Raw genomic sequence first — 22326 nt, 5'->3', positions numbered from 1 at the left:
TTAAATTTTTATTGTTGGATTATGAACTGGATGATTGGGATTTGGACTAATACTCGCAATGAAACTTTCGTTTTTCCGACAGAAATTTAGTTTTCATAAAAGGAAAAATGGCATGATCTATATTTTGATCTACAAAAATATTTTGAGCCATTTGGACCACTAGTCACGAGTCTATTAGTCGCTAATGTCGCCACCTTCAACAGCCGAACCTCAATAGAACTATACTCCTGCAAAAAATCGACTCCTAATTGGTCCAATATCCATTAAAATCAGAGTATTTGGTGATCTCATCACAATTAATCCAATACCCTTTAGACCTCCTAACCAACACCTCACACTAAAAACACTCTATAAATTTAGCCCACGTAGACATGGCAAAATGAATTAAACTTAAAAAAATTCTATCAAAAATTTTTCATTCATTTCTAAATTTTCAGCCCTTTTAGCTGTATCTAAATTTCAAGTGAACTTATTTTCTTTAAAAAGTTAAAAAGTAAGTATTTTAAATTGCAATAACCACCAATTAGAGTGACCAATAGCGCAGCGCTAACAATGCACTCTCGTTTGCAGAAATTTAAAAAACACGTCTCAAAATGTGCGACCCTTGCTGCTCTCCCTGCGGACCGTGTCCATCGCCTTGCGGCCCATGTGGGCCGTGCGGACCCTGTAGCCCCTGCGATCCATGCTGTGCACCATTTGAGGTAAGTCAACGCCGTTGTCAACAAAAACGGCGTCAATGCGCTTTTCCACATTTCCTTTGTCTCGAAATTGTGTAGCCAACAGAAATTTCACATTTTTTTTGCTCTTCCACTACAACCAACCAACATCAAAATAACGCGAAACAACAATTTCTTAATAAAAAAACACCATATTGGACTAATTTGGCAAACAACAATTATCTTCGGTGTATCCAAAAATTCTGGCTTTCGACTTAACCTCAAAACGTATATAGTGCTCGCCAAAATGCTATACAGGCGCCCATTTGGATGCGCTACCGCAGTGTGCGCCACGCGTACCTCCGCCATGCCCGAAATGCATAACAGTACAACAACCGCCACGACTTATCTGCCGCAAGCGTGTAGTCTTCAATGAGAAGATAGTGCCGGAACCGATGGTTGTTAATCGTTGTCGTCAAATAACCATACCCAAGGTTGTGGATACAACGCGTGTCATAAAAGTACCCAAACTAACGTGGGTCTCACAGATGGTCCGTGAGCCAAGGGTCATCTACTATCCATCGATGGTGCCCGATCCCTATGTGGTTTGCTATCCGAAACGTATATGTGAGCCGCGTGAAGTATGCCAAGCGATATTATGCCAGCCGAAACCGCAAACAATTGATATACCGCCGCCACGTGAATATTGTTGCTATCCCACCGGACCGATTAATTACAAGCCGAGCGTAGCATGTCCACCATGCCCGATGGGACCGTGCTCACCGTGCGGACCCTGCGGTGCATTGCCATGCTTTTCAACCAATCAATATCCCATATGTGAACCGAGCGGATGTTTCCCATGCAAGCCGTCGGGTCCCTGCGGCCCTTGTGGACCTTGCTCGCCGTGCCGCGGACCTTGTGGTCCTTGCGGCCCCTGTGGACCTTGCGGCGGCCCTTGCAGCCCTTGCGGACCTTGTGGACCTTGTGGACCATGCGGACCATGTGGTCCTTGCGCACCTTGTGGACCTTGCGGTACATCTTGCTTCGTACCAAATTGTGCACCGTGTGGACCTTGTGGTATGCCTCCCGGCAGCTTTGGTCCACCCGGCGGTGGAGGCGCTTCTGATCCATACGAGGCGGCTGATGATGAAACGGCATACGCATGTCCGACAATGGCGGCGAACGGCTCTTGCGGATCATAAGCGTTTTGCACACGCCACTAAGTTTCCCGTGGACTCATTGAGACCAGACCAAAGAAAGCAATTAATGCAAAACACAAACAAACTTTTAGTAGTATTAAGACGAATGTTTTTGAAAAATTAATTTTGATACCAGCAACTTTTTGAGATTCGTTCACATACCAACATCATATATACAAGCTTCAAACATACAGTTCTATATGAGATTATTTATTTTGGATCAAAATTTCGTTTACCTAGCCACTATCAAGGTGAGTTTCATGTCGAATTTACCTTGATGCGCGCAAACCTATCAAGGTGGATTCTATTATCGTGAAACCCACCTTGATACGGTTTGCGCCGATCGAGGTTACGATAACAGTATGCTCACCACCACCAGTCTAATGAGTATCATTTGTTCTCTTCTCTTCCCCCCACGCACACACACACGTACACTGCCTTCTTTCTTTTTTCCTTTTCTTCTTTCTCTTTACACATTTTAGCCTAGAGCGTGTCGTAGTCGCGAATTGCGTTGTGGAATTATGTACACTACCTGCGACTGTATCAAAAGAAACGGCTTGCAAGACAGATGTCCGCGATCCCTTTGCCAGGGGCGAGCTGCATGTATGTGCTTCCCCGTTCCAAACTGCTGTCCAGCCTCGTTTCCACTGCGCTATGCCAATATGACAATGGGTGTGAATAATAAAAGAATGCGTTGCAAGGAAACCGCCGCGTTATGTGCGCGAGCCTGTGGTGGTTGTGCACCGTGTGGCCCATGTGGCCCTTGTGGACCTTGTGGTCCATGTGGCCCGTCATGTTCTCCGTGTTGTGATACTGCTTGTTGTGGTGCATCGAATCCACCATGTGGTGCACCAGCTCCAATACCATGTCCACCGGCACCAGGCTGTTGTCCACCAATTGTGGAAGCTGGTGTCCCAAATCCGTGTGTGTGGAATTGTAATAATACGCCGCCTACATATCCATGTAAGTATTCGAGATCATCTTGTTTAAACTTTTAGTACTTTTCGTGTGTGTATAAGGGTATACTGCCGATTTGTCTTTCAGGAAATTCTTATATATCCAACAAAATTTTTTTTATTTTTAAATATCAGTATTCTTTAATATTCTGTCTCCAACAGTGTGGGGTTCTGGTGCTCTAGCAGCTCTGAAGCTCTATCTTACTCTTTATAGTTAGTTAATAATCATGGTCAGATTCGGCATTTCATAATCTCAGTCAGCTCTTGATAATAATGAAATCGCGACATTTTTTCCACTGCAAAAATCCTAATTGAAACTCGCGCAACATTTCTTAACCGATCTTGTCAGTTGTTCCTACTTTTAAATCCACTATTTTCCACATTCTTCTTCTTTAAAGGCAAATTACCGACAGGTTTACGTATAATTGGATTTAACTATGGCTCTATGCCAGAAAATCAGTATACAATGGCACCAATCTCCGATATATGTTATTCCAAAATCGGCTCGTGCAATAAAGTCATGTACTCTCTTCAAAGCAACAAATCTTCAAATTCAACGCGTAGTCTTTAAAGTGTGAAACCTCGAAATTGTTGTACACGTTATGAGAAGCCGTTGATCGCTGCAGCGTTTCTCTGTGAGAATGTCTCGTGAAGAAGCTACGTGTACACGATAATTGATTGATGTTCGCTTTAAATTTGATTTAACTTTTTAATGAAAATCACAAAGTTCGACATAACCACCACACCACTACCTATTGTTGCTCTTCTCTCTCGTTTTTACTGTTGCTCTCTTTCTCGACTTTCTTAGCATTTTGTAAGTAGTTGTTGTATATATCAGCATATTAACGTATTCTCTCTATTCTCTTTCTCTTCTCCAACACAGGTGGTTTTTAAATATTATTCTAAGGACGGAAGCTAAGGCAGATTACTTTTACGACTGATAAAGGATAATGACAACAATACATTATTGTTGTTGTGTGTGATTAATCCGAATACTCGCGAAGGCATCGAAATGGAAACGATTTGGACGCTGCAGTCCCATTATATATGTACATATGAAAAATTCCACAAATACGAAAGATTCCAATGAGAACACGTTAATATACAATGCGTACGCAAAGAGAGAAAAGTACGATGTAAAACGAAGAAAATACCGAAAGAGAGCAAGAGAAAAAGAAAGTGAGGAGTTTCATTAAATTCAGTGCGAGACATCCTTTTCACGTATAAGTACTTTGACAAACTTTCGAAAATTTTTTGTTTTTCCTTTTTAATAAAAGCTTGGTAGTGGCTATTTTTATTAAAACTCTAATAAAATGCAGTTTTATTCTCGGCTCCACACGGTTGCCTCATATTTGCTGGTAAGTATTGCAGCTCTAGGAAAAGCAACTAGGAATTATTCGCTCAAACTACATAGGTTATTCCTTATAACAATAATATCCGATAAGACGGCTCTTGAGATACTTGATTGGAACTCTCCTTATTGATGGTACAGCAAGAAGTCATGTATATTGATTATATATGGCGGTTCTTATATGAAACGTAAGCGTTATTCGGTTTTTCGAAACACCGGTGCCTTTCTCTCCCTTATCATGAACTTAAGTAAGCGCAAAGATTCATACCAGGATTCTTCAGACAACTTTTCTCATCTCGCATATATCTTTTAGGTCTTTAGTGGTAAACTTTAACCAATGGAAAGAATCCAGTATTAGAGTCCTCTAGGTCAACATTTTTGACCTTGAAAACCGCCTGCTTCATCGGCCATTTTATAGGGAATGTAGAAAATGACAGTAGAGTTACTTGTAAAATTTTTAAACATTGTAGAAGCATTAATTTGGTCGGATATTGGTTAAGTCAGGTAAGACCAAAAGGAGGGGAGGTCAAGCTGCCCGGAAAGAGGTCAGGTTTTACACGACATTAGATCTTAGGTCTTTACTAAGCACTCTGCATGTAAAATTTCAACGTTCACTTCTACTTTAAAAGGTCATACTATCAACGGATCATAGTCGCTTTAATCATAATCCAAATTTTATAAGAAATTTGAAACATTTTTAATCAAATCTTCATTCGGTAAACACATTTCAATGTTTAAACTCTAAATTATTTAACTAAAAAGTTCTCCAAATAGCAAGTCTCTCTTTGAAATCAAAGAGAACCAATACAGCCAGTTTAACATGTGCAATTCGAATTATCCTGCGTGGCCTTCATGCATCGGCTGTGGTCTGGGTCCATGTCTAACCAGTACGGAATGCATGACTTTTAGCTCATCATGCGCTCAATCGGGTTGCAAAACTTGTACTGCTGGCTGTGGTAAACCATATGCGTTAACTTATTCGCCTATATTTGGATGTAGTGGAGCATTTTTGAGATGTTGCATACCTTCCCCACAACTATGGAACTGTTTGAATGTACCCGCTTCATACTAATGTAAGTTGAATGAGACCTACAAACTACTAGAACATAAATAAATAATTTTGTTGTCAAGCAGATGGTTTCTAATGCGGTGCGCTATGAAGCCAACTAAACTGCAGATGAAATCCACAAATTGATGTGAGAGACTCCATGACTTCCGTACTACAATAATATAATCGAAACCCTACTGATTACATAAATTTTATCCTAGTATTTATACAAATATATTGTCTATGATTAAATGGCACTACTTTTATAATATTTGGGGAAGTAAACTAACCAGTTACTTAGAAACTGAGAGCTTAAAGTAAGATTAACACAACCTTCTCTATGATCAAATATAGACAGACGAAAGTAATGTATGTCCAAGTCCGCCAGAAAGACTGGTGGTAAATTTTACAGGCCCGAAGCATTTTTTTAATATAATCAAAACATCAGTAGGTGGGTTTCCAACGAAGATAATAACGGGAGAGTAAGTAATCGAATGAATTACTCGAAACAGTAATATCTATTCTAGTTAGATAGTGGTCGAACTGTGACTACAAGGAAATTCGTCCGCAAGATCTTTAGATACTGGTCGACCAATGAGGACCCAAACACTTCCGTAGTAGTGCGGAGTACGCCGTAATGAAACCAAGGACCTTTTCCAACTTCAATTCCAAGCGCTTAGTGATCTATTTAGTAAGAATCCATTCTGCAACAGCTTTGCGATACCGATATTACATAACCTCGCAAATATTATTCATGTTCTTATACTTGTTGTGTTATAAATCACTTTCAGTATAACATGCAACTTCTAATCAAAAATTTTCAACTTTCATATTTTTTCATTCAGATCAAAATTTTCAAACTAAACACCTCCAAATTTTCTGTGCATTTCTCTCTTAAGGCATCTTTTTGAAGTAAGTGACGTGCTGTACCACAGCATTCAAAGAGATAGTCATTTGAGTTAACAATTTTCTCTTTGCAGAAATTCGGAAAAAAATAACAAACATACCAAAATGTGCGATCCCTATTCTTGTTGCGGACCTTGCGGACCATGCGGTCCCTGCGGCCCTTGCGGCCCATGTGGCCCATGTGGACCCTGTGGCAGCCCATGCTCGCCATGTGGACCGTGCAATCCATGCGGACCCTGCGGACCATGCTGTATACCCAATTGTGGACCATGCGGTTTGACAATGCCTTCTGGTCCGTTTGTACCACCGCCGTGCGATCCATGTTGTCTAGGTTGTGGACCTTGTGGTCCACGTGGACGTCGTGGTAGACCCTGTGGACCTTGCGGACCGTGCGGTGCCTGTAGTCCCTGCATGCCGGGATGTCCATACGAAGCGCCCGAGTGCGGCACATGTTATCCATGTGCGCCGACACCGTGGAATACACAATGTGGCCCATGCGGGCCTTGCGGTCCACAAGTACCGTGTGCACCATGTGGACCGTGCCCACCGTGCAATCCATGTGGCCCGTCGTGTTAAATACATATATACATATATACAAGCCTATGTATATTCTAGTCTTGTTTGCAAATAATTCGATTTTGAGAATTCAAATTTTTATTATTTAATTTTTTTTGGAGAAGAATGGACCTTTTCTAAATTGATTGAAAGTATGCGAAACCAAATAATCTAAAAGTTTAGATTACGATTAACTATAGCCATTATCAAGGTGAGTTTCATCATGGCGAGTTTACCTTGATGCGCGCAAAACTGTCAAGGTGGATTTCGGCCGGTTGCGTGGAACCCACCTTGATAGCGGCTTTGCGCGCAACGTGGCACTTCCAAACGGTGGTGGTTACATATAGCGAGACCAACTACTTCCTCTACTCGGTTAAATGTGTTAATATTTTTGCTCTCTCTCTCTAATTTTAGGACCAACGCGCGATCGTCCACGCGGTATACTCTGTGGCATTCACTGCACATGCTTGTGCGTTAAACGCAATGGATTACAAGATTTGTGCCATCACTCCCTATGCCGAAGGCTATGTTAGCATCTCGTGCTGATGTGTTACGTAAGTATTGATGCTGTAAGTATCCACCTTATACACAGCTTTCACGATCTCCTTCCTTCATTTAGATTGATACAGACAAGCATTGCAAGGCGGTATGTCTCCACGACAGCATTCCTTTGACGTACCCTGGTGTTTCCAATCTCTTTTGACTGGGTCGTTCACAGCACCCCTCAACCTTCTACATTCCATATTTCGACTACACTATAAAACTGTGGTTTCAATGATGTAAAGGTAAACTGCATATAGCACTGTGCTAAAGGAAGCGAAAGCGTTTGCAGCAGAACTCAAGCATGGATGATGTCACAACTTTTGGCGACGATGAAAATTGCGAGAAAAAATATATGTTTTTGCATTTCCTTTATGTTCGCATTTCAACAGCGATGCATCTACATATGTATGTATATATGTATAGTTAACAAGATGCATCCGAAACTCCTTGAAAATGCAAATGTTAATAAAGTACTAGATGATGGTTTCCTTCTTCATTGAATAAAAAATATAGTAGTTTTTCTCTGGTTCTATGTACTCAAAGGGTGTCGAAAAGGAATTAGCTTCTTTATCGAACTCAGCTAAAAGATCAGAACCCTTGCATATAAGTCTGATATAAAACCAAAGAGTATCACATATACTGCCGACGGAGACGTTTAAACTTTCAGACTTCTAATGGTTCATCAGCCCTCGAAACTTTATCGTCCGTAGTCTATTACAAACCTCGCTTATCGCAAAGGTCGAATTACTATATATATTTCAAAAGCTCCGTCGATAGTATAGCGCATATCGTAGATGTATTAATCTTCTAGTCAATCATAGAGGGAATTTGTTTAGGCCTTGTTTATCCGTAATCCTTAAATCCAATCGAAACATGTCCGACTTCAGGTTATCCGTCTGATCTTATACCAAATCAAATCCTTTTGTATTGTTGACAAATCATCTTCACATATTTTATAGCAACTCAGCCGGTTTTGTATCAGCTGCTAGGGTATTATTATTTTTAGGTTCTCTACAGCTTTTTGAACTTGCTTTTAGACCGGACTAACTAACTAACTAGTTTCATACCTTCAAGTTTGGACTTAAACATATATTTTAGTCCTTCCGGTAAACGCTTCGGCTCCAATTCTGGAATCCTACATTTCAAGCACCTTTCTCTCAGTATCATTCAATACCATATCATATATTACCCATCATAGAACTTAATCTCTGCTTCGGAACTCCTTCAAAATTTGTACTCAAAATATGTGCCACTTGTTACACAAAACACTTTGCTTGTATTTAAAATTGAAAATCAAGTAATGCAGGCAAAAAATTTGAACAGAGAAAAATAATTTCAAAAATAAATTGAAAAAATTCTCATTCCAAAACAATATTTCGGCTAAAAACCAACTACCAAATTTCCGTTTAAACCAAAAGTTAGTACATCCTGCAATATAAAATATTTTGCATATCCTTTCAAAAACTTTGAACGGATTTGTATTTTGATTCAGTAGTAACCAATCATGTGTCGTTATAAATTGTTGTTTTGTGCTTCTTACAGAAATTAAATCAACATCAAGATGTGCTGCGGTCCCTGTTATGGCTCTTGCTGTAGTCCCTGTTATAGCCCGTGCTGTGGCCCCTGTGGGTCGTGCTGTGGTCCTTGCGGATCCTGCTGCAGTCCTTGTGGACCTTGTGGCCCCTGTGGCCCGTGTGGATCCTGCTGTGGCCGTTGCTAGACGTCTCTATGCCGCTTTTGTAAGTATAACAGCCATAACAAAAAATATTTGAAACGGTTTAAAACTTCTTTCTTTTCACCATTCAGTCCCAATTCAGCTTCTGGGATCTAGAAAGTTACTAATTAAAAGCGGCGAATTGGCAAAAGTGCGTCAAACGGCAAATAAATAGGTGAATTTTCAGTTACATGGAACTGTGATCCCAAAGAAAATCAGTGTAATCGAACAACGTAAATAACAGCGGACCACAAAAATTCTAGGCAGCCATAGAAATATATAGAAATACAATTTTTTTGGTTAAAATTTTCTTTTTTCTTTTTAATAAAAGTGAAAATACTTTTATTAAATTGCAAATTTTTCATTTAAACTTGAGGTACGATATGGGTTTGTATGCAAAACTAAAAGCCGGTAGCTATGTGGGGCTGGTTAATGTTTTTGAGAAACACCTAAAGAGTCGGCTTTTAAATCTGTCAAATCTACTAACATATTCACGATCATCTTCTGAGCTGCTTCGGTATTGAATAACCCTCCATAAATAGCTGTGGTCAAGTTTAAGAAAAATAAACTTTGCCAAAAGTATTTTATCATAGGGCGGTACGGTCTTATAGTTGTGGTAAGTAGCTTCGGCAGTGGGGACTAGCGAATACCATTATTTAGTGGACGCCCTAGTTCAAAGTGGAGAGCTCTATGTCCTCAATTTTTGACCTAACCGCTCGGAGGTTGAATAAATGGTCCCACACCCATTGTGACCTTTTTTTGAGCTAGACCCCTTTGATAAATTTTGTTATAAACCGAGCTCCCGAAATGGCTGCAATCTTGTAAGAGCTAAAACAGTGATTCTCGGGCCTTCAATTAGCCGTATAGAAAACTTCATGTTTATCCTTCAAGAGTTAGCGACGGCATCTATGGAATAACACGCTATCTTCAAGCATATCCTACACTTTAGATTATACTAAATCCAATGGCAAAAAAGAATCCATGTGAAATGAATGTGAATCAACAATCATCTTGTACCAACAAGAGTTCAAAGGATATTTGTAGACCGACAAAATTAAGTGTCAGTAAGTAATAGAAGGTTGCAATGCGTCGTGAACAGCATTTGCTCCCGAAGAAGAAAAGTAATAAAACCGAAAACAGCGATGGTTCCTTGAACACATTTTACAAATTTTCAGCATCTAAGTGGCAGATGGTGGGATCGAAAACAAAAGTGAAGGAAAGCGGTGACTTTTACATAAAAAGGTCAGATCTAGGACAGAGTTGGACCTGGTCCTCAGTGCTTTTATGAGCTGACACACTCAAGCCTATTGCAGCCAACATGTATTCACTGTAATATCCATCAAAGTTTTTTCGACTCTTCAACCTTCAAAATTCAAAAAAAAAAATTCATTACAAAACTATTTGGCTCAACAAACTAAACGAAATTTTCAGTCCATACTTTTTTCAAAAGCTAAAAAAGTAAGTACAAGCGTCTAAACCAATGAAGCTCAGTCACTAATGCTCTAATATTTTCAGGGCACTTTCTAGATAAACGCATACAAAATGTGTTCTGGTTGTAGCCCTTGCTGTAGTCCTTGCTGCTGCTCGCCATGCGTGTGTCCATGCAGATACTTAAAATGCACGGACTTCTGCTGCCGCTGGCCATGCCCATGCAAGGCTCATTGCTATAATACGCCACCCAAGTGTTGCTGCTAAGTAGCAATATTAAGAAGTCTGCAATGGAGCTTGTCGTCAGAAATAATTTTAGTCAAATATTATATATTCTATGCTTTTGGATTAAGAAGTTTTAAGTGAAAATAAATAAAGTAAAATTTTGGAAAAAAACATTGAAATCACAGTATTTCCAATAAATCTACTCAAAAACCGGACGTGGAACGGAAAATTTTTTTCTCTTATCAGGAACTTGAGTGGTAGGTTGGGTTCGAAGCTCAAAAACTGAGTTTTGCTCCTGGTAAGATTGTTTGCTAATGTCATATCTTTGGAGTTACAGAAAAGTTTCCAGACTGTATGGACCGATGATGATTTTGATAAACTCCAGTACAGAACTTGAGTACTCTGAAATTGTTATTTTATTACTTTAAGCTCGGGGTTTAGAATTACAGTACCCTAAAGCGGTTACATGAACCAAAGAATATCGGGTTGAACACAAGTTTCTTAACCAAAGATCTACAATAGAATCTTGGCTCGGTTTCAGAAACTTGGTACTCCTGAAATTGCGGACTTAGCGATCTTAATGAGTAATATACAACAGCTTTGAAGAATCTGACATGACATAGAGCAATTTGCGAATCGGAAGTGTCACGTTCTATAAAAATAAACTTCTGCAATAGTTTCAAGGTCCATTAGGCTCCAAAACTACTTTGCATTCTATAACAAAGGCTTCTCCAATGGTTTCAAGATACACTGTACCACAAATCCACTTTGCAGTCATCAACATAAAACTAGCAAAAATATGCTGTATTTGTCAAAATAAAAAAGTAAAACAACTTTCATTACACAATTTTCGTTCAAATAAAAATAAAACACAAAAAATTCGTCCGTTAAAATACTTTTGAAAAAGGTAAATGCGTTTAACAAATAAGCAATAACTAATTTCTTGACTTACCCTTTCCTTTTTGTCAACAGCAGCCTCAACACAACTGAAGATGTGCGAACCTTGCGGTTTTTCCGTTGCTCCTTGTGGCCCATACGGACCCATAGGACCTTATGGACCGATTACCGCTTGTGGAGCGCATGGTTTTTGTGGACCGCCTTGCATACCGGATTCATCACCGAACCCGCCCTGCTGTCCGTCACCATGTCCAGTAGGCTGTTGTCCACCACCATGTGATCCCTGCTCCAACTGTTGTCCAAATCCATGCTGCCTCTAAAATGGATTGAATGTTGGAGTCTGTTGAATTGCAATATTTAAAGGAGTTTCACGCATGCTTTAGTTGTATTGGCGCAAAAAAACAAATTTGTCCAAAGACCGTTTATGTTGAGCGAAACGTCGAGTTGTGTGTCTTCAGTTGTACATGGATCTTTGTACATACTGAATTCATCAAGTGAACGCACGCTTAAGCCCTTTGTGTTAGACAGTGCATGTAAAAATTAATCAACGCGTCTTATTAGAAATGGTAACCAATTGTTTCGTTTACAGTAATAAAATTCTTGCAATAGCAATGTACAAAACCCCAAAATCGATATTTTATTGGGTAAGATTGGGGGTATCGAAAGTTTGAAAGAAACTATGTGTATCTTAAAGGGTCTATCGACGTTGCTGGTAAAAGTATTTATCACTCAAAAGAGTTTTTTTAATTGTAAGCTAGATACTCCTACAGAAAAGTCCAAATAGAAGTAGACTCCGACATATCCATAGTCAAGTGACCACTGATATAATACTGAAAACTAATCTAGACATGGCTGCTAGAACTACACTAAGCCCAATAATGGCTAGGACCGACAAATGGCTTCGAGCGGCATTACTTCTAAAGAGAGATTTATATCCCGTACTAACTGAATAATAGAACGGAAATGAAGGAATCTGTATGAGATCTCATCAATTAATAACGATAATGGATCCCCTTGATGACTTTTTCTTGACTAGTGATTCGACAGAGGAAGACCTCCTTTATATATTATTATCGAAATATTTGGTCCTAAATCGGAATATATTTTAGGCTACAAATCTCTGTCTCCTGATTACAACGTCCAAAAGAATGGGACAAATGAAATGAATGTTCGGAAATCTCAACACAAACACTCTCATGAAACCAAAGTAGAACATCCAACAAATGTGAATCCATGAGAGAACTATTGAAACAGCAAGTCGTGGTCTAGTTCCGAAATTTTGGTTATGAATACAATATAAAAGCGCAATGCTGAAATCTGCATCTCTATCCCTTTGTTAATGTTAGACGACCACTTCATAAGTCTCGTCGAAATACTGTCGCTCAAAGTATTACTTCGACCTCTTTTATGCCCAGTTTACATAGAATTTGTTGTCAATACAATTTTTTTCATATCATTCATTGATATTTTGGCCTAACAAGAACATTGAAAATTTAAAAGTAGTCTTTCAAAAATCGTAGGTTTGGAAATTAAGCTGGAAAAAATTTAGATTTATTTTAAATTGTTCTGTAATTTATTCCGCCAGCTCTTCCATTTGGAAAACGCTCTACCCAGGATGTGCGATCGCTGTTCAAACAATAAAAATGGCTCTACTACTTCCTCTTGCCAGGATAGCTATTGTAGTACATGTTGTCCTAATGGTATTTGCAGCCGTACGCGCACATCACAAAATCCAAAACCAGATCCAACGGCCTGGACCGGGCCGAGCCAGTCGTTTAGCCGTGAATCGCATCCAAATTGGGTACAACAACAACGTTGGGCGTGACTAACAAAGCGACTGAGGCAGTCACAAAAATTATACGAGATCGAAAAGCAAAAACCAACAAAACTCTTAGTATTGGAATCGGAATGTAGTCTACCAAAAATGTAGGTGTCGCTGCGGCTGGGCTTATACTAGTGTTCTAATTTTTGTTCTTTTTCTCCCTTTCTATTTATGTATGTAGCTCTGCGAAGGTGATCATATCGCCGGAAAGTGAACCACCACCAAGAGTGATGATTATGCCGACCGATTCCAAGGAGTCCTTAATGTACGTAAGCTCTTAATTAAAATAAATAAAAGTGACTGAAATCTTGATTTCAACACAGCTTCCGACAGGATTCCACTGAGGATTTGCGAAAACCAACAAAACTTATGATTATTCCATCTAGAGTTTTGGATACGAGTAAAACCCTTAAGTATGATGTAATTAAAATGAGGGTTTACTAATCTCCACGAACAACGGGCTTACACTCGTCATTGTAGGCATCTAGATGATAGTACAAAAGTAGCGCTGGGCTTTACAAGATCTATAGCAAGGAGATTTCCAACGCTTATGTGCAAGTGGAAAGTACATTTTCTATTATCTAGTGAATTAGCCGATGCAGTGCGTATGGATCCCGCCAGATTCTATAGGCCACATCTTACATCTGCTGTTCGCTTTGATGATCGAAATAGGGTTAAGCCGAAGCCTCCACCACGCCCGCAAAGAAATCCAATGCTAATGACGAGCTGTCTACCGCGCTGTCCACTCCGGAACGGTTTACAAAAGATTGTTAACGATTTTAAGTTGGTTTATAATAATCCTGCTTGAACAAATAAAACTCGTACCTCAGCCATACAGGAAGAATTCTATGTAGTTTTTTTATGTTGGGACTAATTGGGTTGGAGATTTCAATTATGTTAGAGCGGATTTACCGTTTTTTTTGTATGAGATGTATGTTTGGAAACATGAGTATATTGCTTTTCGCAGCATTTCGAGAATATTCGCTAAGAAATGTACTTTCTTACACGGCCAGCAAACTTGCAAACCAATATTCAATATTATGACTATTAACTTTCCAAGTTGTCCAAACCCAAAGCTCGAACGTCTGGTGAGTTCATAAAAATATAAAACTTACTCTATCCTCGGTCTCTCTGAACCCTTTGTTGTTCTATCAAACTCGTTTCAAATATTACTCTAAGCTCCGTGCCCAAAAGCGGCTATAGAGACTAGGGTCAGAAAATAACCAGAAAACGGTTAATTTTTGAGAATGAGAGTGATTATGGAGATGAGTTCTCTTCTTTGGGACTCCACCTCTCACCATTAGAAAGTTCTCCCTTAAATGCTGGATTAAGAGCAGTGACCACTTGTTCTAATTTTAATCCCAAGTGCTCAATGAGAAATATTTTATTTGTATTTGTGTTTTGTAGAAAAAATCACTCAAATCATTCAAAAACTTTTCGGCTTTTAGTAAACAACAAAATTACACGATATTTTCGATTATCATCTTCAAACTAACAGGTATGAAAACAGCTGTAAAAATACCAGCAACTAAGTACTAATTTACACATTACGCCAACAGCCTACTTGGACAAAACTACTCAAAATGTCTTTTCCCTGTTGCGGTTGCTGCGGCTCCTATGGTTGCCCGACTGGCCCTTGTGGCCCCTGCGGTCCGTGTGGACCTTGTCGACCAGGCGGACCATGCCAACCCTGTGGACCATGTGGTCCATGCAGCCCTTGCGGACCATGTGGTCCCTGCGGCCCTTGTGGATCTTGTTGCGGACCGTCGCGTTGCGGCCCATGCGGTCCTTGTGGTCCCTGCTGTAGCCCTTGCGGTCCTTGTATAACGCGCGGTCCATGCGGCCCTTGTGGTACGTGTGGACCTTGCTGTAGTCCATATCCGCGCTGCTGCGCGTTCGGCTGCCCGTGTTCAAAATGCCCAAACCCATGTCGGTATCTGAAGCCGAAGTACTAAGATAACGCGCATACTGGGTGTCGGTGGTGTACAAAACTTTGGACTGTATGTACAGCGGGGTTGTTGAGGTATGATACAGGAGAAATAGAGAGAAACTTGAGTTGGAAATTGAATTTCAAATGCAACAAGCGCTGAAAAAAGATGGCGATCGTTGGACAACAAGTGGATCAAGCAATTTCATAATAGATTTCAAAAAGAATGCGTCTGCAATTGCCATATGTCGTTTTGTTCATTTGATATTTTGTATGAAGATATATGAGAATAAAAAAGTGCACCTTACAAAGGTTGATTGAAAAATAAAAAACACTGCATAAGTGGATTAATTGTCAAAGATGAGCATTTTAAATTCATAAAATTTTGAAAATTCCGAAAGTAAACAACACCTCATTGGCACGGAGGATTTTTATTTGTTAAAAATTTCTGCGCTAACTAAAAACGTGAGTAATTCGCTAGACAAAATCGACTTTGACATTCGAAATATAATTACAATTTTTTTTATTTTTTATTGTAGACTTCAGCAATCGCCTAATGCAGTGCCCTTGCTGGTGCTATCGACCGACTCCTTGTGGTCCTTATGGTCCCTTCGGTCCATGGGGTTATATAGGACCATGCGGAGCCATAGGTCCTTGCACGCCGTGTGGTGCGCCGTGGGGTTCGTGTCAGCCATGTGGCAGTTGTTGTTCGCCATGCGGCTCTTCGTGTTATGGCCGTAGATGTTGTTAAACGAGAGTTACCCGATGCACACACGCACTCATAACTAGTCGGTGAGATTAATGAAAAAGCAAAGCATCGATTTGGGCAATGAATTGGGTGAATTGAAATGGCAAGTGTATTTCGTTAAGAACATGTGAATTGGAAGGTGAAAGGCATAAAAATCTAAAAAAAATAACAAAAAATAACAAAAATATTTTCATACAAAATGTTTTTTAAATTTTTGAGATTTTGTAAATAAAGTGTGCAAAATTCTCAAAAACATAAATATGCTGAATTTTATTTCGAAGAAAGTCTTTGTTGGTAACTTTGTGATTACTTTGCAGAAAATCTATGTTGATTGTTTTGTTATTCGAAGGTTTTGTATAATTTCGACAGAAGCCGCTTCTCTGCATATTGTTTTATTAACATATCCGATTTTCATGGAGTATTTCCTTGTTTCAGGTCTCCGGTTAATCTCTTTTTTTTACATTTCAAGTTGAGACGTCTGATTTCTTATGATTCTATTTGATTTCATGCCGTCTTCATTTATTCTATATCATCTATATCTCAACTCAACTGATCCCGTAACCATCTTGGCATTCTATATCATATATGTCAAAACTTCTCATCCTATCTCATCTCAGCTGATCCCATAACTGTTCTGTATCAATTTATTCTATATCATCTATGTATGTCAAAACTTCTCATCCTATCACATGTCAACTTATCCAATAACCATCTATAACTACTATGTTAAAACATGTCATCTTATCTCATCTCAACTGACCCCATAACTATACTGCCTAAATTTATTCTATATCATCTAAGTCATCAAATCCTATCTCATTTCAACTGATTCCATAACCATCTTGGCAACCTATATCATCTATGTCAAAACTTCTCATCTCAACTGACCATCCTGTCTAAATTTATACATATCATCGATGTCAAAACATCTCGTTCTATCTCATCTTAACAGGTCCCATAACCATCCTGTCTAGATCCTATCTCCAGTTTACTGTATGTATGTATGTGATTGGCGTTGCAACCGTTTAGCCGGTTATAGCCGAATCGACGATAGTGCGCCACCTGTCTCTCTCCTTCGCAGTTCGGCGCCAGTTGGAGATCCCAAGTGTAACCAGGTCGCTCTCCACCTGGTCCCTCCAACGGAGTGGAGGCCTTCCTCTTCCTCGGCTTCCTCCGGCGGGTACTGCATCGAACACTTTCAGGGCTGGAGTGTTTTCGTCCATTCGGACAACATGACCTAGCCATTGTAGCCGCTGTCTTTTTATTCGCTGAACTATGTCAATGTCGTCGTATAACTCGTACAGCTCATCGTTCCATTGTCTGCGGTATTCGCCGTAGCCAATGTTCTGAGGACCATAAATCTTGCGCAAAATTTTCCTCTCGAAAACTCCTAGTGTCGTCTCATCGGATGTTGACATCGTCCAAGCTTCTGCACCGTAAAGCAGGACGGGAATGATAAGCGACTTGTAGAGCTTGATTTTGGTTCGTCGAGAGAGGACTTTACTGTTCAATTGCCTACTCAGTCCAAAGTAACAACTGTTCTCCGGTCTACTAATCTGATATATTTTCATAACATTTAATCTTGTAACAGCTCATCTCACGTCAACGTCAACGTCAACGCCTTTCGCCTTATCTCTTTCTATCTCATTATTCGCATCGTTCGACTGAATTAAGGTCCTACGTGTGGCAACAAATTAGTATTTAATATATTACTTCTAGGAATTCATTTTGTTTAGGATTTAGTAAGGTCCGATTTCATCGATTTATCATATCGAGGATCTATCAACTAGGACACATTATACTTGCTTCACTAAATCACTATAACAATAAACAACAAGCAATACATTGAAATAAGTTTCACTTGAAAATCACATTTTCCAATCATATCAAAATTTTCGTCAGAAAGAAAGGCCGCAAAAAATTTTTCGTTTGTAACTTTTTGTTTCGCTGGAATTTCTAAACTAAGTTGTAAGTAGAAAAAATGCTGTTTATTGATTTTCAAATATTTATGAAACAATTTTACAACAGCTTTAAGAAATCGTGCGAAGATGTGCTATCCCTGCTGCAGTCCATACTCCTGCTGCTCGCCCTGTTGTGGGCCATGCAGACCATGCGGACCGTGTGGCCCTTGCGGCCCATGTGGTCCCTGCAACCCATGCGTACCGTGTGGACCGAGTGGATCGTATGGCTCATGTCTTGATTGTCGTAAACCCTGTGGTGAATCAAATATATGCCGACCCACGGGATGTTTCTATTTCGGGTGATAACCATCGACGTGTACACGAGTTATAGAAAGTGTGTTTGCCAGCCATATGCGTCTAGTGCGTCCATTGTTGTTGCCGGCAATGTGTGCTGCAAACACCGAACGTTTTGAAATTTCGCAATAATAAATGTTACATAAAAATCGAATACGAGAAAACACACATTGTGCTTCGTGAAGTTAATGTGTTGTAAACACGAAAATTGGCCAATAAACATGCACACGTTTTGACATCAAAAAAAATGAGATGAGTTTCGTGTTTTGTTCTTTCGGAATGGGTGAAAATTTGGTTTCTTTCGAGCTTTCGAATAGCCGCCACATAATAGCATGGAAAGTTCGAGAAGGTCCAAAGATATCTAGATTAGAATTCCGCTCAAGTTCGGTTACCGGTCGACTATATTCCAGATACAATTTTTCCGTTAAACTCTGTTCCGATCGGGTGATTAAACTCTTCATCATAGTCTTAAATCAGGATTGTGGAAATATGATCTAACCCGTGACAAACCCCTGGTTAGATTCCAAAGTTGACTTCACCGCTAGGTCTGAGCTGTTTGTAACAGAGGTTAAGATCGGGCCCAATTTTACGTAAGAATTTACTAAAGTTCAAAGCCAAGACTTTCTGCGGCTTCAAAGGATTCCAATATAATTTCTACTTATCAGACATCACAACCAACCTGTCCAGATCTCTAAATCATAATCAATTCCTTCCCGAAACTCTCTGTCCAGATACATATTCCTAAAGCATAACCCTGGGCTCCTATGAAGTAGTCATCAATAAAAATATGGTCTAACCCAACGCACATCCCTCGTAAGATTCCAAAGCTGATTTTTGTTTTGGTCTGAGCTCTTTAGAACAAATTCGCAGTAAAATCGGTTCCAGCTTTACCAAAGGTTTTTAGTAGAGTTCGACGTCAAACAAAGACTTTCTTCGACTGAAATGGGTTCTATTATGAATTAGCTCAAGCCACCACCGAAATTAAACTCTATCCACATGTAAAGGTGCACTTTGTAAAGCTTTAAGTAAGTTGAGCTTTCAAATATGAGCTTATTATAGCAAACGGTATTATAAAACTAAGCTCCGACATAAGAACAAATAGATATTTTAGTGAAAAGCTACAGTGCCAAAAGCTCTCCTGCTGGGCTTATCAGCTTTAAAATGCAATCAAATCTAAATTGAAATTGCAATTGATTAGACAGACAAGTAGACCAAAGCGCGTAGTCGCAAAGTGCAAATCAAGTAGTGCAGTTTACAAGCAGATATCTAGGTATTTATAACTGTTTTCCATTACAAATTATAGACAAGTTAATAAATACTTTGTTAGCCAGTCATGTTCAGCGTCTTTCTAGCGCTTAGCCTCAGTCTCTTGGCAGCCATTTACTGTTGGTTACACCAGCACTTTCGCTATTGGGAAAGACGCCGCCAGCCGCACATACCATCCACACTGATTGTGGGTAATGTCTTCGATCTACTGCGTTATCGTTGCTGCTTCGGCGAGCAATTTGAGCAGCTCTACAAGCATGAAGCCGCCAGCGGTCAAGACTACGTGGGCATACATGTGCTGCATAATCACGCGCTGCTGCTGCGTGAGCCCGCGCTGATCAAACGTGTGTTGGTGAGCGATTTCAGCGCATTTGCGAGCCGCTTCGAACGCAGCGATCCAGTGGGTGATGCGATGGGCTCACTGAACTTATTCTTCGCGCAATACGAAATATGGAAGGAGATTCATAATATATTCTCGCCGCTGTTTGCTCATGGCAAAGTTAAGCAAATGTATCTGCTGCTACAAGAGGTTGATTGGTTCAAGCTCCTTTAAAGGTTTTATAAAACTAACTGCTTTTCCGTTAAAGGTTGGCTACAAGCTGGAGACGCATATGAACGCTTTGAACTTTGACACTGAGCACTCGGTGATCATTGAGGTTAAGGAGTTGTGTGCGCTCTTCACCACCGACGTCATAGCCTCGCTTGCGTTCGGCATCGAAGCTAATAGTTTGGCGAATCCGCAAGCGGAATTCCGACGCATGTGCATCGAAGTGAATGAGCCGCGTCTCAAGCGTATACTACATCTCTTCACCATGTTCTTTGTGCCGGAGAAAGTCAAACTGGTACGCACACATCTCTACTCAACGGAATATGAGAAATTTATGCGCGCCTCCATTGAGTATGCCATTGCGGAACGCCTGCGTAGTGGTAACCAACGTAATGATCTTATCGACATATTTATAACATTAAAGCGTCAAGCCGCCAATGGCGCTAAAGACAGCGTGTTGCAGCAACCTGATTTCTTTGTTGCACAAGCGGCTTTCCTGCTACTAGCAGGCTTCGACACGTCCTCTTCAACAATCACGTTCGCGCTCTATGAGCTAGCTAAACATGCAGAGTTGCAACAGCGTCTGCGCGCAGAGTTGCGTGTGGCATTGCTGAAAAGTGGTGGCGCGCTGGACCACGACGCCATTTGTAATGAACTGCCATATATGCGCATGGTTGTCGATGAGGTGCTGCGTTTATATCCACCCACTTCATTTCTCGATCGACGCTGCACCGCTGAGCAGGGTTACTGTTTACAGCAACCGAGCGGCGGTTATCGCATACCACAGGGTATGCCCGTTTATATATCGGTGCTCGGTTTGCATCGTGATGCACGGGTGCGTTTGTCTGCTTTACTTTAAACATTTATTTTATCTTACACTTCCTTGTAGTTCTGGCCTAAACCACTCGAGTTCGATCCGGAGCGCTTCTCAACTGAAAACCGCAAGCTGCACACACCTATGAGTTATTTGCCATTTGGTGCCGGTCCACGCGGTTGTATTGGCAGTTTACTTGGTTTGTTGGAAGTTAAAACGGGACTTGTACATATCTTGAAGAATTTCCGTGTGGAGACTTGCTCGCTCACTTTGCCTGAGATGAAACTTGATGCTAAAACCTTTGTTTTGGCAGCAGAGGGTGGCACTTACTTGCGTTTTGTGCAGGATAAAATTTATTGATGGAAATAAATATGTTCTTCCGAGGAAATATTAATTATTTGTTATTGAAGACAAACCCTGTTTAACACTTATAAATCTACTTTGGATAGAAATCCCAAGTTCAATTGGTTTATATGAAAAACCTAATATGTTGCCAAATTATAATTTCTTAGAAGAGCGATATGAGGTGACCTAGGTTCATACAACCGATCCAGATTTTTCGAGCATAGGGCCCTTTTCTTGACCTTTTCAATAAATTTACAAAAACAAGTCTTTTGGTCTCGACTAAACTCCCTTGGAGGCAAGGTATCTGATGTGACTTCATCAATTTGATGGATTTCAAATATGCTGAAGTTCGGTTGAGATTAAGGACCGTCATAAATACTCAGATGATGCTTTCAATATAGAAAGACAAAGTAAACCTGATTTTCAATCCGGAAATAACTTCGATTGTATGTTCAAGGAATGAATCGACTTTCCTGGGTTTTTTGAGACTTTGAGTCCATTTTGCTCAAAACCTCGACGTGATGGGCACTTTTGGAGGTAATATTCGTGTTCAGCGATGAAAATCCTATAAGAATATCATTGTCTGATCTTTGATGCATTTTTTGTGTCGACCAGTGTTATTCTTGATTTATATTCTCATATGACATATCCCAACGGTCGAATTTTGATATTATTGAAAAAAATGGATCCAACTCAGTACACTCATGATTTTATCTCTTTTATATAGCATTACAATTCAAATTATACTGTCTTCACACCATTGAAACGACCATTTTAATAACAACCGTTGTGGAATCTAATCCAGTTCCATAAAAGCTTCCTAGCTAGCTAGGTTTGAAAATTCTGAAATTCTGAATTTGAAATACCTAATTTTTACTTTCTTTTGGAGAGCATTTTTGACTTCGAAAGGGCAACCAGACTCAACATAACCTCAATACCATTCATCTTACTATCTAAATCCATGGCATAAACAGAACATAAAGTAATCAAGTCTAAGTAGATCGAAGACAAAGACAACTTAGATCAGTAATTCTACAATCTATCTATGAGAGAAAGAGCAATCATCGATTAATAAAAACCCACATAAGCTGACTGCTATTTTTTAAAATCTATATTTTTAAAGT

At 39.9% G+C, this 22326-nt stretch overlaps 3 protein-coding genes and 2 long non-coding RNA genes across 14 annotated transcripts; all 5 read left to right on the top strand.

Annotated features, from left to right (window-relative positions):
- The first annotated feature begins 336 nt into the window (after window positions 1-336).
- LOC105218157 (keratin-associated protein 5-3) lies at window positions 337-6767 on the top strand. 6 transcript variants are annotated; one of them, XR_852041.3, is made up of 5 exons: window positions 337-493; window positions 571-701; window positions 2338-2818; window positions 3210-3625; window positions 3695-4125. XR_852041.3 is itself a non-coding variant. In XM_029044034.2 (4 exons), exons 2-4 carry the CDS (start codon window positions 594-596, stop codon window positions 6690-6692), a joined length of 1101 nt encoding a protein of 366 aa, XP_028899867.1. In that variant the 5' UTR covers window positions 337-493; window positions 571-593; the 3' UTR covers window positions 6693-6767. The 6 variants fall into 6 exon arrangements, 4 of the variants coding, with proteins under 4 accessions (XP_028899867.1, XP_011191881.1, XP_011191880.1 ...); XM_029044034.2 differs by lacking the exons at window positions 2338-2818; window positions 3210-3625; window positions 3695-4125 and adding exons at window positions 953-1498; window positions 6246-6767; XM_011193579.3 differs by lacking the exon at window positions 3210-3625.
- Window positions 6768-9740: 2973 nt separating this feature from the next.
- On the top strand, window positions 9741-10796 carry LOC105218160 (uncharacterized). Of its 2 annotated transcripts, XR_008470374.1 has the most exons (3): window positions 9978-9992; window positions 10104-10386; window positions 10444-10796. It is a non-coding gene; the product is annotated as an uncharacterized LOC105218160 (long non-coding RNA). The 2 variants fall into 2 exon arrangements; XR_852046.3 differs by having other exon boundaries at window positions 9741-10386.
- Window positions 10797-11329: 533 nt separating this feature from the next.
- On the top strand, window positions 11330-16234 carry LOC105218162 (uncharacterized). Of its 3 annotated transcripts, XR_008470373.1 has the most exons (7): window positions 11330-11488; window positions 11554-12994; window positions 13064-13404; window positions 13482-13565; window positions 13624-14798; window positions 14860-15692; window positions 15767-16234. XR_008470373.1 is itself a non-coding variant. In XM_011193581.3 (5 exons), exons 3-5 carry the CDS (start codon window positions 13531-13533, stop codon window positions 14106-14108), a joined length of 453 nt encoding a protein of 150 aa, XP_011191883.1. In that variant the 5' UTR covers window positions 12835-12994; window positions 13064-13404; window positions 13482-13530; the 3' UTR covers window positions 14109-14144. The 3 variants fall into 3 exon arrangements, 2 of the variants coding, with proteins under 2 accessions (XP_011191883.1, XP_011191884.1); XM_011193581.3 differs by lacking the exons at window positions 11330-11488; window positions 14860-15692; window positions 15767-16234 and having other exon boundaries at window positions 12835-12994; window positions 13624-13713; window positions 13781-14144; XM_011193582.3 differs by lacking the exons at window positions 11330-11488; window positions 14860-15692; window positions 15767-16234 and having other exon boundaries at window positions 12841-12998; window positions 13624-13713; window positions 13781-14144.
- A 77-nt stretch (window positions 16235-16311) lies between these two features.
- Window positions 16312-18479, top strand: LOC105218164 (uncharacterized). The gene is made up of 2 exons (XR_852048.3): window positions 16312-17943; window positions 18004-18479. It is a non-coding gene; the product is annotated as an uncharacterized LOC105218164 (long non-coding RNA).
- Window positions 18480-19366: 887 nt separating this feature from the next.
- Window positions 19367-22291, top strand: Cyp6t1 (probable cytochrome P450 6t1). 2 transcript variants are annotated; one of them, XM_029044032.2, is made up of 4 exons: window positions 19367-19500; window positions 19558-20025; window positions 20084-20878; window positions 20933-22291. In XM_029044032.2, the coding sequence occupies exons 2-4, from the start codon at window positions 19564-19566 to the stop codon at window positions 21215-21217; spliced, it is 1542 nt and encodes a 513-aa protein (XP_028899865.2). In that variant the 5' UTR covers window positions 19367-19500; window positions 19558-19563; the 3' UTR covers window positions 21218-22291. The 2 variants fall into 2 exon arrangements, with proteins under 2 accessions (XP_028899865.2, XP_011191886.2); XM_011193584.3 differs by having other exon boundaries at window positions 19416-19500; window positions 19562-20025.
- Window positions 22292-22326: the final 35 nt, after the last annotated feature.

Source organism: Zeugodacus cucurbitae, chromosome 3, assembly GCF_028554725.1.
Source record: "Zeugodacus cucurbitae isolate PBARC_wt_2022May chromosome 3, idZeuCucr1.2, whole genome shotgun sequence".
Classification (NCBI taxonomy): Eukaryota; Metazoa; Arthropoda; class Insecta; order Diptera; family Tephritidae; genus Zeugodacus; species Zeugodacus cucurbitae.
The sequence above is the reverse complement of the archived record's forward strand: the minus strand, read 5'-3'. Positions and strand labels throughout refer to the sequence as shown.